This window comes from Diceros bicornis, chromosome 25, assembly GCF_020826845.1.
Source record: "Diceros bicornis minor isolate mBicDic1 chromosome 25, mDicBic1.mat.cur, whole genome shotgun sequence".
In the NCBI taxonomy this organism is placed as follows: Eukaryota; Metazoa; Chordata; class Mammalia; order Perissodactyla; family Rhinocerotidae; genus Diceros; species Diceros bicornis.
Window position 1 is genome coordinate 3957004 of NC_080764.1, and position 14136 is coordinate 3971139.

Below are 14136 nucleotides of genomic sequence, written 5' to 3' on the forward strand. Positions count from 1 at the left end.
GCGATATGCTCACCCAATATGACAGGACAGGATAGGGCCTGGTGGCACGCCACAGCAGGCAGCACAGGTCACATCCTCAGAGTGGCCTCCCGTCCAGCCCACCTGTCTTGTCCCTGACCCTCCTCTCTGGGTAGAACAGGAAAGGGGCTTCAGAGACCGGCCCCTGGACACCAAGCCTGGGCGCTGAAGCCAGCACAGGACCCCAAGGACATGCCCAGAGGGGTCTTGGAAGAGCAAACAGCACGGCCTCAACCTGCCCAAGCAGACGGGCAGTGTCACTAGGGACAGCCGGGCGCTCCTCCTGCCCGCCCCACACGCGTGAGCCTCAGTCTCACTTCTCGGGTGGTGTGCGTGTGAGACGAGGCACGCACCCCCCGACTTCTCAGCAGCAGCTAGGAGCACAAGACACAACCGCCATGCGTGCACACTGTGGCCGCCCCATAGCATTAGTTATAACGCGGCTCTTCTAGGAGTGAGGTTCTGGGTTTTGTGATGTTGAAGGTTTGTGTGCTTTTTTAACTACTCAAATAGCTTCAGAGTTTTAAATGCCAAACTCCCCAGGCAGAGGCCAACACCGACACGCATCTTCCTCTCTCTGCCATCCCGAGGGCCCTCTGAGCTGCTGGGCCGTCTGCTCCTTGACTCCTTGGCTGTGGGAAGGACTTAGGCCACGCCAGCCCTCAACGGTCAGGCCAGGCTCACCCCAGTGGGCCAGCAGGGGCTCCCCCTCCACGCAGACGCTGCCCCAAACAGTGGTCCCCAGGCAGCTGCCCAGGGTAGCTATGACCCCACAAACGATTGCAGTCACCCCAGAGCTCTGCATCCAGAGAAGGGAAATGCACCTCCAGGCCAGCATCACCCCGCAGCTGCCCGTGGCTGTCGCGTGGGACCTAGCCAGCCTACAATCTCAACCCAAAAAGCACGAGGGACAGGGGTGTGGCATAGCAAGGAACTGGGATGGGGGCACCAGTGCAGGGAGCCAGGGCGAGCAAGGAGACCCGGCTAGCAGGACCACAGCAGGCTGGCCCCACATCGGGCGGGTGAGCCTCACTCCCAGGAAGGGCCACTCAGGGATGAGGGCACCCCCAGCCCAGTGCAGCCCCACTCACCGAGCCCCTGGCCAGCTTCACCCGCTTCCTTACCTCCCCACCCCACAGGACCAGGGGAGATGCAGGGCCATCTCAGTGGGGGCCCCACCGCCCAGCAGGGAGACAAGGGCATTCAGGACGCCCAGCCTGGGGGCACCCCCCAACATGGCCCGGAGACCCGTCCTGGCCCCAGCAGAGGTGCAAGCACACGCTGGCTGGGTCTCCAGGAGCTGTGGACAGGAGCTGACCCTTGATAAGCTGAACTCGCAGGCCCCCATGCCAGCCCCAGCTGGTCCCAGGGAGGGCAGCATGGTGGGTGAGGCCTCACCTGGCCTGGCTGCTCCTCCTCACTCCTCCTCAGGCTAAACCCGCCCTGTCCTGCCAAAAGGGCTCTTGTTCCCCCTTCTCTCACCCCTCTAGAAGCCTTCCCTGAACCCCAGGTGGGGTCAGGCCCCTCTGTCACACAGCCCCCACTCTCTCCATCTTCTCATCTGGTCTGGTCTCCCTCCTACTATGCCCTTCTTGAGGGCAACAGCTTCCTTCATCATTCACTGCTGTCCGGTGCCCAGCACAGAGCAGATCCTCACGGGGACGGGGCACACAGTGCGCGCACAGGGGCTGCAGAATGCATGGGTGGGTGGGTGAGCCAGAGCCGAGGTCTTCCAGGCAACAGCTGGGGTGCTGTGGCCAGGAGCTCTCCCAGGTCCACGGCAGGATTTACCCAAGATCAAGAAAACACAATGAGATCCTCTCAGATCATGAAAACCCTGTGTGGAAAACAGCACCACCGACGCGCGTAGTCAGTACGGTGTGAGCAGCGCCTCCCCACGCGTGTAGACGGCTCAGTCTACACAGAGCCTCCCCACGCATGTAGAGACAGCACAGTCAGCACCTCCCCACACAGGTAGAGATGCCACGGTCAGCATGGCAGCTCTTATCCGCCAATCCATCACCTGTGTGCCACTCAAAGTCACCGCCATCACTGGTGCCATCCTCAGAAACCCAGAGCTCGGCCCATGACATGCACGCACAGGAACCCAAGCACTGCACCGGCCCGCGGGGTCTCAGTCCAGCGTCCTTTCCACCATCCCTCTCATTTTATCTCGAAAGGGACAGGGGCAGAAAGGGACAACTGCCGTTCCAGGTTATCTTCCGAGCCTGCCCAGGCAGCCGCCCCTGAAACACAAACCCAGCAAACTCCCCGACTCGAGGCTGCTCTCAGGCCTCCTCAGCCCTGGGACTCCGGTGCCCGCCCCTGCCCACCCCCAGCCCTACAAAGGGCGTGCGGGCCCCCAACCTTCACATGCACTTCCTGCCTCTCACCCTTGCCCCTGGCTCAAAGAGTCTGCTCAGAAGCCCCCACCTGAAGCCCTCCTCCCCTGCCAAGAGGAGCCACACACGCTGCAGATAGAGCCCCGCGGGGAAAGAGGAGCCGATGTGGAGCCCGCATCAGTAAGATGCAGAATTCGTTCAGTTCTCTCCTCTCCAGAAAGGAAACTGGTCTTGTGCATGGCTGCGGCTCTGCAGAGCCACACGGGGAAGTGTGCTCTTCCTTCAAAGGCAGCCTCCCGCTACGGTGTGAGTTCGGAGGTGGGGAGGAACCAGGCCCCGCCAGGATCTGAGTCAATGAGGCGTCAGAGCTCCAGAGGGTCCTGCTGGCAGTCTTTCTCCTCACGCCCGCTGAGGCCAGACCTCTGGGGTGTGTTCAAAATCAGCTCCACTTTCAAATGTCAAAGGGATGCCACGTCTGTGCCCATCCCCCCAGGCCCGGGCTGACCAGGCACAGCGGGGAGGCCCCCGCTTCTCCTCTGTCCCTCTCCCCCCAGGTCACAGACCATCTCGGGGAGGCAAGGGCCCCTCTGGCCTCTGGGGGGCCCATGCAGAGAACGCCTGTCAGCCCACGTTCCAACAGCATGCCAGGAGCCCAGAGGACTAAGAGGAAACTACACATGCACGCTGCACTCTGAGCCACGAAGCCACTTCCTGGGGCCCAGGGTGACAATGCTGATCCCATTCTGCAGGTATCCTGGAATTGCAGGATTAAGTAAATGGATGGCAAACGGGAGGAGCCCAGTTCGTACTGCCGAAATGGATGTGTATTGATCAGCAAGGGGAGGAGGCCAGAAAGATCCACGTGGTAACGATGAGACCACAGACTATGTCATCAGGATGCACTCACGTTTCAGTTAACACAGGCACAGAAGGTGACACACAGATGCAGTTACGGATGTGTGTGTATCCACGGTTAGTATACACACGTGTATTTCCTCATTCTGTCAGCCGAGAGGGCCCAGAGCAACAAAACCCCAGCAGCAACAAGCACACCCAGTGCCCAGACCTTGGTTTCTAAAACCATTCTCCAATGAAAGGAACCACGCTCCTTGCAGAACTGGCGGATTCTAGGGCTGGGACAGGAAACACACATGATGAGCCTGGAGCACCTCGTAGCGCCAGAGAATAAGGACGTGCCCACATCACTCCACCATAATGGAGGTACGTCAACTGAAAGAGCTCCCAGTGGCCAAAGCTGGACAACGTGACCCACAACATAAATAGAGTGGAAGTGCATTATAACTCAAAGTATAAAATAAGTGGACATGAATCCATACTGATATAAAAAATGATGGGATAAATTAATAAAAGGGGGAGAAGAGACAAGATTCTCATGCAGAAGAACTCTAAATAATTTATGTAGACACTCTGTCCTCAAGGAGGTGCCGCATGACTCCCCGCCCCTTAAGAGCAGGCTGCACATGGTGACTTCCCCCAAAGGGGACAGTGTAGACGGGGAAAAAGAGGAACTCTGCAGTGGAGAAGCCTGACAGACACACCTGGGCCAGGTGACCCAGGTCCACACCACAGGGATCAGTCATGTTGACAGCACAGGCCCTGATGGGATGTGATGAGAAGGGGACTTCACCTCTTGGTCTTCCTCCCAAAACCCATGACCCCAGTCTAATCCTGAGAAAAACATCCAAATTCCAACAGAGGATTTCCAATTGTCCACACAAATTCCAATGGAAAGGGATCCTACAATATACCTGATATTCCTCAAGATTGTCAAGGTCATCAAAAATAAGAAAAGTCTAAGAAACTGTCCCAGCCCAGAGGAGCCTAAGGAGACAAGACAGTATCCAGGATGGGGTCCTGGGATAGAAAAAAGATGTTAGGTAAAAACTTTAAAAATCTGAATAAACTAAAGACTTCAGTTAATGTGTCAATACTGGTTCATTAATTGTAACAAATGTACCACACTAACACAACGTGTTAATAATAGGAGAAAGTGGGGGGGGGAGGCGGGTATATGGGAACTCTTTGTATCATCTTTGCAATTTTTCTGCAAAACTAAAACTGTTCTAAAAAATATAGTCTATTTAAAAAAACAAAAACAAAATCAGCATGCCACCCAGTGCGAGGCGGGGCAGGGCAGGCCTGGCAGGGCTCCAGGCTCACTCAACAGCTCTGCCTGAGCATCCCCGACACCCACAGCCAGACCAGGGCTGCCCTTGAGGCGCTCCAGAGGGCACAGACAGGAAACTTTCAACATGAGTGATCATATAATAAGAGGAGGATAATCAAGGAACAGAAATAGCGGGGCAGGCAGTGAGAGAGCCCCATGGGATCCACCCCCTCACAACCTCCCCCATCTGCAACCATTCACCCCACACACACAACCCAGACACTGTCTCCAATGCCGCCAGGGATCAGACGAGAAGAAGGCCCCTGCCCTCCAGGAGCTCAGAAGGCAGACGGGTAAACAGATAACTACACACAGGGAGACCAGCACAGGGGCCCTAACCCTGTGGGAGTGGGAAGGCCAGGAAGGCTTCCTGGAGGAGGTGACTTTGTGCCACTCACATAAATGGTAAGTGTGCCAAAGGCCACTGGAAATGAGAGGAGACCCGTGAAACGGCTCGCGGGCCCTGCACACGGTGGGTAAGCATGAAGAGCCTCAGAGAGCCAGAGCCACAGAAGGGGCGGCTATGAACTCAGACCCCAGGGCCCGGTGAGGAGTAAGACAGGTGGTGGTCCAGGGCCACTTGGAACCAGGTAAGAGGGGCCACACTTCAGAAGAGGCCCCAAGCACAACCCTGTCACTACACGCTGGCACACGGATGAAAACACATCACGCTAGGCGAAGGAAAGCAGACCCAGAGCCACGTGTTATGTAGTTGCATTGACATGAACGGCCGAACAGCCAAATCCACAGAGACAGAGAGGAGATTAGCAGTTGCCAAGGGCTAGAGGGGAAAGAGGGAATAAAGAGTGGCTGCTAAAGGGTACGGGTTTCTTCCTGGGGATGACGAAAGTTCTAAAATTAGACTGCAGTGATGGATGCACAATTCTGTGAATATACTACAAGTCAGTGAATTGCACACTTTCAATGGGTGGACTGTACGGTATATGAATTATACCTCAATAGAGATGTTTAGAAAACAAACACACACCTCCCTCCCTGCCCTGCCTTTCCCCCTCCCTCAGGGAGCCCGGCCCCACCCCCACCCCACAGCCCAGCTCTGCTGCCCGTGGGCTCCCCCAGCCCGGCTCCCAGGACCTGAAGCTGCTGGTGCCCGGATGCCAGGTTGCAGAGTGGCCCCGAGGGCACAGCAAGGAGCCCATGCCCAGTTCCAGGTCACTCGCTGCAGGGCGTGCGTCCACTCACTCGTCCCCACATGTAGGGAGCCCCTGCTCTGGGCTGCTCAGGACACGAGGAAACGGGAAACGGTGCTCGACAAGCCGGGGAGAGGCCCCCTTTCTCCAAGGAGCAGGAGAGAAGTGCAGTGGGGAGAACAAAGCAGGACGGGAACTAGACTGAGGGCTGCTTCTCTGAACGGGGTGCTCAGAGGGGCCTCCCTGGCAAAGAGAATGGAGCAGAGGGGTGCCAGCAAAAGGGTCTACCGTCCCTGGAACAGCCCTGCAGGCACCTCCACAGAAGGGGGCGGGGGGAGGGCAGCTGGGGCTGAGAAAGGGCCTCTCTGTCCTGGGAGGGTGCCTGGGGCACAGGCCGGGGTCAGGGGTGCCCCACACCTGCACTGCACGCGGCAGGGCTGGAGAGGGACTCCTGCCTCCTTGTGCCACCTGCCCACCCCCAGCCAGCCACAAGCCCCTGCCCACAGGGGACGAGCTAGAAGCACCAGCCCTTTCCCCTGACCACGGGGAACCCGACCAAGAGAGAAGGTGAGCTGTTTCCCCAGGGGCCCCCCCTGCCCACTGGAGCCCCGGATGGCACCTGGTGCACTGGATTTCTCCCACCCACAGATTAACTCAGGCGTGGTGGCACAGAGGGGTTCTGGGCAGAGCTGCCCTTGCCCCCATTCCCGAGGGACAGGTCACAACTCACAGAACACAGTGCTTCCTGAGTGCCCCCACTTCACAGAGGGGATCCATGTGGTACTGGGTGGCAGGTATCTTTCTCCCCCAGGTCTGGTCCGAGCTCCAAGGAGAGACAGCAGCCCTCACACCCAGACAACCACAGCTGCCCCACACGACACCAGCCCAGCTGTGGGTGGTGCGCTAGCCGGCTCTTCACCACGACTCTCCTCCTCCTCCCCCTCCTCCTGGGGGAAGCTGCAGGAGACAGGGCTCCCCACGTAGGGCGTTCATGCTGGAGGAGGTACACCTCTCAGGCCTCTGGCTTCTATATTCTACACCAGGGCCCTTGTTTACAGGTGACCAAACGGAGGCCCAGCCTCAGCTGAGGTTACGCGTCTTGCCCAAGAACACACAGCAGCAGACCCAGAGTCTTCTCCACCTAACCCTCCTGCATACGGTACCCAGGTTAGGAACAGAGACCACCAGGTTCAAACTCGGCTCTGCCACCAACCAGCTTGCGGCCTCGGGGAAGTTACTGAACTGCTCTGTGCCGGGGCCTCCCGATCTGTGAGATGGAGCCCATAATAGCTCCTACCTGCAGCTGTTATGAAAATCAACCATACAAAGTACGGGGAAGGCCCTCAGGCCCAATGTAGAGACGCTCCTACCGTTAGTGCATATTTGACAGCAAAGAGAGACTTCTCATCCTTACTTTAAATTTACTTATGTTTCTTTCACAAACCCCCAGAAATTTAACTGAACTTTACCAAGGGATTATGAGGGAGGCAATGAGGCTAAGAGCACAGCCTTTGGAGACGAACGACCTGAGTTTCAATCCCAGCCCTGCCACTTAACCAACTGGGGACATAGGCAAGCCGCCCTGCCCCTCTGTGCCTCAGTTTCTTCATCTGTAGAACGGGGAGAAAGCCTATGATGTGAGAACCACGTGGGACAATGTGTGAAAACACTTAGCAGAATGTCTGACACTATACTGAATGATTTCTATTACTATTATTAACTCTTTTTTGATGGCCCAGCACTTCCTGTCTTCCAGTGTAACCGAGGGGTACTTTAATCACAGGGCTTTAAACATAATCACAACCCTGTGATAACTCAAATGCCAAACGATCTTCACAATAGCCCTTAGATGGCGCCTGTCATTAGTGGTGAGTTACGGCCCGAAGGCTCCGCCCAACCCCTCTGTACAGGCCACAGGCAGACACCAAAGGCGAGAAGAAGGCCCTTTTCTCTAATTAGGGAAACCCGCATTTTTGTGCTCCATCTCTGTCTGTAAGAGAAGTCGGAGCGAGCTGCCTTCAAGTTCTCAGGTTAACTGATCATATTTCTCCGTCAGCGGCTGGCTGCAAGCAGGTGACCGGGCTGCCCCCCATTCCGGGGCTGGGTTGTGCCTTAAGCACTCTGTCCACTAACTGACCATCACCTTCAGGGATCCAGGCCTCCTCCCACATCCACCAGCCAGCACTTGCCTCTTGAGGACCTGACCTCTTACCCCTGACCCCTCTACGAGGATGTGCTCGAGAGTCTGCCCAGGATGAAGATCCAGCGAGAGTCCCCACTGCTCCGCCAAGGGAGAAACAGATCTACACCCACCGCAGAGCCAAAGAGCCCCCAAGCCAGCTTTCAGTTTCCCCAAATCAAAGGCCTTCCAGGCACCATCTGAGTGGTCAAATCCGCCGTGGGTGGGCAGCTTCCCAAAGACGCCTGGGTCTGGGCTAAGCAAGCAGAAGCTGCTTCCCCAGCCAGTGTATCTCTAGTCCTCCTATTACTCACTTTTCACGGCCCCGTCTCATTTCCCCAATTCATTTTTAAATTCTTCAAACGCAGGGATGCCCTGCTACAGACCGCAACACTGTCACCAGCTCCCGCAGGCAGCAAGCATGCACTCCGCTTCTGACAAGAATGCTCTCCTCTATTCCTGACAACAGGTGCGGCAGCCTCCCGCCTATCTTGCAGGGAAGGGGGCAGAAACTCAGAGGAGGGTGGCAACCAGGCCACACAGCATCACCAGTGTCTTCCTCCAGCTAGCACATACCCTGCACTAACAGGTGCTCTGAAAATGCTCATTAAGTCCACAGCACGGCCACCACACAGGAGTCCCCCATCCTGACACACAGAGAAGGGCAAACACCAGAGACGAGGGGCCAGAGGCCACACGAAGGGACACCGGCTGAGCTCCCCAAGACGGGGTGGCTCCCAGAAATGAGCACCTGGCTGGAGCCACGCCACTCCAGGATGGGAACCCCATTCCCACACAAAGCTCTGGTAAATTCAGCTTCCGGAGGGAAACTCCCAATCCGCGAAGCATGGGGAGCTGGAAGGGGTCCACTGGGGCCAGTGAGAGGATGGGGTACCCAGTGGCACAGCCACTAATATGGGTCACAACATGGAAACATCAAGGGGGCCCTCTCGCTCTCCGATTACGCGGATTCCATCAAGATGTGGTCTGGGTTTGGGGCCGGCTGTCACATCTGTAACACCGCTCAGATACTCTGTTACAGAGAAGATGAGCTTCAGGCTCGCGCGGCCTCCCCTGGCAACAGCGGCCGCTAGAATCTAATATCACTTTGTCTTCACTGTGCCTGAACCACTCTTCTATGCTATCAAACAGAGAAACGGTGATTCAGGAAAAACGGGCCTGATTCTCCTCCTTGTTTCTAGTTGGCCAAGGTGAGGCCCAGGGAGGTCACATGGAGCTGGTGACCGATCGGTCTCCTGACACCCACTCCAGGCTGGACTCCACAGATAAAAGGAGGGCACAGAGGGGGGCCTCGCAGGCTGGAGGTTTGGAGAAAGACAGCCTGGTTCTCCCTTCGTGAAGGGCCCCCACCCACCTCAGTAGAAGCCGCAGAATAAACGGGCTGCCAGGGCCAGGTCCGAGCAGACCACACCTCTGAGACCTTCCCGTGCAATCTGCAGGAAATGCCTGTCCCAAGTGCAAGCAAACATACAGGGACAGGCCCTGCCTGTCCCCAGGCTGCACTGCTGGGACAGCCACACCCCACACCCCACCAGCCAAGGCAGATGAGAGGAAAGAAGGGCAGAGGAGAGGGGTGGCACCTATCCAGAGGCCCCAGGGACCCCTACCTCCCAGTCCCCAGGACCAAGCTGGCAACGCCCTCCAAGTCCAGCATTGTCCAGACTGTGGGGGTTCGAGGCTCCTTCCTCAAATTCACAAACTGCTGTAGAAGAATCAACACCACAGCCAAGGCAGGGAGAAGGACAGGCAGGACAGGCCCCTCACCTGGACCACGCAGGGGGGTTGCAAAGGGGTCTGCAGCAGGGAGGGGCAGGTTTAATGAGGTCCTTGAGCCAAGCTGTCCCAGCTAACAACCGTGGGGTGCAGTTCATCCCAGCACAGGACATGGACAACAACTGGAACCCACTCACCCAGCCGGGCTGTGTCCCTAAATGCGCCTAGGTCCTGGGGGGCAGGGCCAGGGAAACAGCAGCCACCTGGGGGCAAAGGGCACTGCCAGCCTCCCCAGGATGTTCTGACCTCTGCCGTGGATGTGCCCAGCCAGTGGGTAGCCTGCATCACCACATCTGATCCTCTTATCAGCCCCTCTGCCTGTTTACTGGTGGGGAAACTGAGGCACAGGGAGGCTCAATGCCTTCTTGCCCAAGGTCACAGAGCAGGTGCCTGATGGAGGCAAGACTCCAAATTCCTCTCTTAACTGCACAGCCCTGCCCCTGCCACCCTGCCAGGCCCAGGCCTAAAACAACTCCCAGAACTAGGCTGGGCTGGGGGGCTGGAACTCAGGAGCCTCGGTCTGCGGGTGTGGGAGAGGCTCAGAACTCTGCATTTCCTCCCCAACCAGCACAAGGAAGGCAAGAAGGGAATCTCATCCTGCAAAAGGTGTCCCCCAAACTGAATCTTCCCTGCCTCTGGAAATGTAGGACTGGCAACAGCCCCAAGGGTGGACCCAGGTTCCAGGGGTCCCCCCCTCACTTCCACAGCCCCAGGGGCTGCTGCTCCTTCTGCCACAACCCTCAGGCAGGGGCAAGCGCATCAGCCCACCAGGCTCTGGCTCTCCCCCCTCCCCTGGTCATGGGCCTGGTGCAGGGCCTGCTCCAGGCAGGCGGGGGCCCCAGGCTGAGAGCTGCCACACTACACCCCACCTCCGCCTACACGCGGGCCTGGGCCCCAGCAGAGCCCTACCAGCTAAAAGTCCCAAACAAAGGGAGAGGAGACAGGGCAGAAAGAGGGGTGCAGGGAGGGGAGCGAACGCCCACAACTTTTTGGCGCGGTCGTCTCTGGGGTCGCAGGGGCCGAGGGCTCCCTCCTCCTCTCCTGTGCCCACAAGGAGTGGTTCGGGAGGACAACATTCGCCACGCCCACGCCCCCAGCTGGCCTCGGTGACCCCCAGCCCGGCGACCACCACCCCATCCGAGGCCCCGCGCCTCCGGCGTGTCCTCCTCTCCCTGACCGCCAGGCAAAAGGCGGACCAGGAGACGCCGGTAGCCGTGACGCGCGCCCCGGGGCGCGCGGGACCCGGGGGCGTGTGTGCGGGGCGCGCCCGCGCGGGGCCCCGCTCCGAGGGCCACACGGTCGTGCCGGGAGCGTGTCCGTGTCTCCATCGAGGTCCGTGTGGGCGTCCGCGCGCGCGCCGCTTACCCTGCGCGGAGATCGGAGCCAACTCTCATCCACCCGCCGCCGCGGCGCCCTCCTCGCCGGCCGCCCGGCCGCACTGCACCTGCCGCCCGCCCGGGAGCCCAGCGGCGCCGGGGAGCCCGGAGGAGGCGGCCCCGCGGGTCCCGGCCACGAGCGCGGAGGCGGCGGCGGCGGCGCCAGGTCGCGCGCTCGCGTCCCGCTGCGCGGAGTCTGCGCGCCCCCGGCCCGGCGTGCGCAGCCGCCGCCCCGCCCCGCCCCGCCCACGCCGCGCCCCACGCGCCCCGCCCCGCGCCCCGCCCCACGCCGCGCCTTAAAGGGGCCGCGCCCCCTGCACGTCGCCCCTGCCCCGCCCCGCCCCACTCCCCGCGCGGCCGGCTCCGGGGCCCGCGGGGGCGCGCCTGCCCTGGCGCGTGCGCACGCGCGCGCGAGCTCGGTCACGCAGCGCCGCCTTCGTTTGGGTGACCCACGTGCGTCCCCGCCACCCGCACCCACGCGCACGCGCGGCGGCTCCTCCGCGCGGCCGCCCGACGGTCGCGGCCACGGCCATGGGGCCACGCGCGCCTGTCAAGGCGGACGCCTCGGGCACAGCCACGCACAAGCACGCACGCTGCTGTCACCTCGCCCGCGGCCCGCCCGCCGGACACCCCGGGGTGGGGGTGGGGGGGCGCACCGGGAACGCTTGTGGCGAAGGCATCCCTAGAGAAAAGCCTTTCCTCTGACCACCACTGCTTGGCTCACCCAGGGGGACCTGGAGCCCGCACGGGGAGAGGAGGTGGTGGGCCACACACTCCCTCTAGACGCCCAGTACCTAGCAGAGGCTGACTTCCACGCCCAGGGTGACCCCTATGCCCGGGGGCGCTCCCCATCCTCAGGATCTGGGCCTCTGGGCTCGCCCACTTTCTCTCAATCTCACCTTTGTCATTCAAGGGAGCCCCTCCACCACCTCTCCACACTCTTGCGTCTCCCCAGGTACCACACTGCGGGGCAGCAGTGCATCAGTAGAGGAGGCCCACTCTAAGTCCACCTGCCCCTGGGTCTGGGAGACCCCAGGAGAACCCTGCCCCTACCTTGGCTCCAGGACCAGCGGCTGCCTAGCTCATAGGTAGAGGGGATCACCCTTCAGAACTCCAGGCCCTTACCCCGGCTTGGAGGGACCCACTATCAGCTCCCCACCCAGGTCTGACCAGGAGGATGGCTGCTGGGGCTTGGGGTGGGAGGGTAGGGAAACCTAGAGAATGTGGAGGGCCTGGAGCCTGTCTTTGCCCAGCCTTTTGGGCCACACCTCCCCAGCTGGGTCCTCTGGGCTCTGCTCTGCCCCTCCCGCCTGCCGCATGTCTCCAGCCCAGCCTCCCTGCTCTGCCACAAACCCACTAACCCTGGGAGTCCTACCTCCCACCCAAGGAATCCAGAACTGAACTCCCCCCACCCAACTGCCCTAACCCACCCCCTAACCTCTCCTGTGTCTGGGAAACACCTATCCATTCCTCAGGGCCCCCAGCTCCAGTGCCCCTAGAGCACTTCGTGGGCCAAGATTTGGGGCCCCTCTTTTGTCCCCCTCCCCAGCACTCCCTGCCTGGGAAGGCAGCCCCGAGGGGCCTGGGTCAGGGCAAGCATTCAGGTGAGCTCCTAGCAGGAGGCCATACCTCCCTGTGCCTCAGTTTCCTGTCTGCAGGGTGGGGGAACGAATAATTTCAGATTACAGGAGCTAACGTGTCCACAAGTGCCGTACAAATGTGGGGTCTATTTTATGGCCTCCCGGGGCAGCAGGGGTACCCTGGCAAGCCGTCCGCGGGGATGAGAGCTCCTTTGGGTGGCCTGAGTCACATCGGTACCCAGTGCCCTGCCGGGACTAGGCCCAGCTAGCTGCCAGACCTCCCCGGTCCCTCCTCCCTCCTGCCCCGGAAAGAACTCTGACTCTCCAGGCTTCCCTGCCATATCTCTCCACGCTCCAGGGAAACAGGACTAGTGTTTTTCCCAAACACAAGCTCTACTTTCCTGCCCCCAGGTCACTGTTCCTGCCACACCCTCCCAGGACCACCTTCCTTACCCTGACTCCACCCAGCCTGCAAGGCCCAGCTCCAAGCCCCCAGCTCCACAAAGCCCCCCTTGACGAGCCTCCCATGCAGCCAGGGCGCTCGGGTGTCCCCACACGGCACCTGCGCCTCCTGCTTCCATCTCTGGGATTGCTTTCATTGTTGTCCATTGGGTTCTGGTCTTTTCTCCCCACTCTCCCCGTCAACCCAGCTGGGGAAAGACCTAGATTACTCACATGTGTGTCCCTCCTCCCCCACCTCGGGACCTTGGCCAGGCTATGTGTAATCGTCAGGACCCTATTGTTCACAAATGACAAAAATCCACCTCAAACAAGCCCAAAAGGGATCTATTTGCTCATGAAAGTGGCAAGTGCAGTGGCTGAAGTATTCACGCACAGCTGTGAACCACAGCCCTCCACCCTAGCGTGGCACAGAGCAGGTGCCCAAGGAATGTTCTTGAATGAATGGCCAGGATTAGGGGGAGCAGGCAGAGCCAGAGGGGACCCAGGGAGAAGGGAAGAGGTTGAACCAGACTGCTGGGGCCTCCCCAGGACTCCTCACTTTCAGCACACCCTACAGACATTCAGTGGGCGCCTACTCTGTGCCTGACGCTGCTTGCAGTGGGGCCACAATGGTGAATAAAGCCAGACACGGTCCCTGCCTGGTGGACAGGCGCCAACCAGATACCCCCCAAAGTGGGGCACTTGATGTCACAAGGTATCCACACCACCCTGGCAGTGGCTCCTCAGAGCCAGCCTATCACCCCATTTACAGAGAAGGACTCTTATGGCCTGAACTGTGCCCTGCAAATCCACGTTTTAGTCCTACCCCGCAGGACCGCAGAACGTGACTGTATTTGGAGACAGGGGCTTTAAAGAGGTGACTGAGTGAAAATGAGGTCATATGGGTGGGCCCTGATCCAACAGAACTGGGGTCCTTATAAGAGGAGATGAGGACACAGACACACACAGAGGGAAGACATGAAGACACAGAGAAGACGGCATCTACGTGCCAAGGAGAGCAGCTTCAGAAGAAACCAACCCTGCAGACACTTTGATCTTGGACTTCA

The 14136-nt window shown here is 59.6% G+C and overlaps 1 protein-coding gene across 1 annotated transcript in view; it reads right to left on the minus strand.

The window, feature by feature from the left end:
• GRAMD4 (GRAM domain containing 4) overlaps nt 1-11202 on the minus strand; it is an 82769-nt gene extending 71567 nt beyond the window's left edge. Inside the window, exon 1 of the mRNA XM_058568132.1 lies at nt 11038-11202. Coding sequence (XP_058424115.1) covers nt 11038-11066 — 29 coding nt within the window. The 5' untranslated portion in view covers nt 11067-11202. The remainder of the gene's footprint in view (nt 1-11037) is intronic.
• Nucleotides 11203-14136: the final 2934 nt, after the last annotated feature.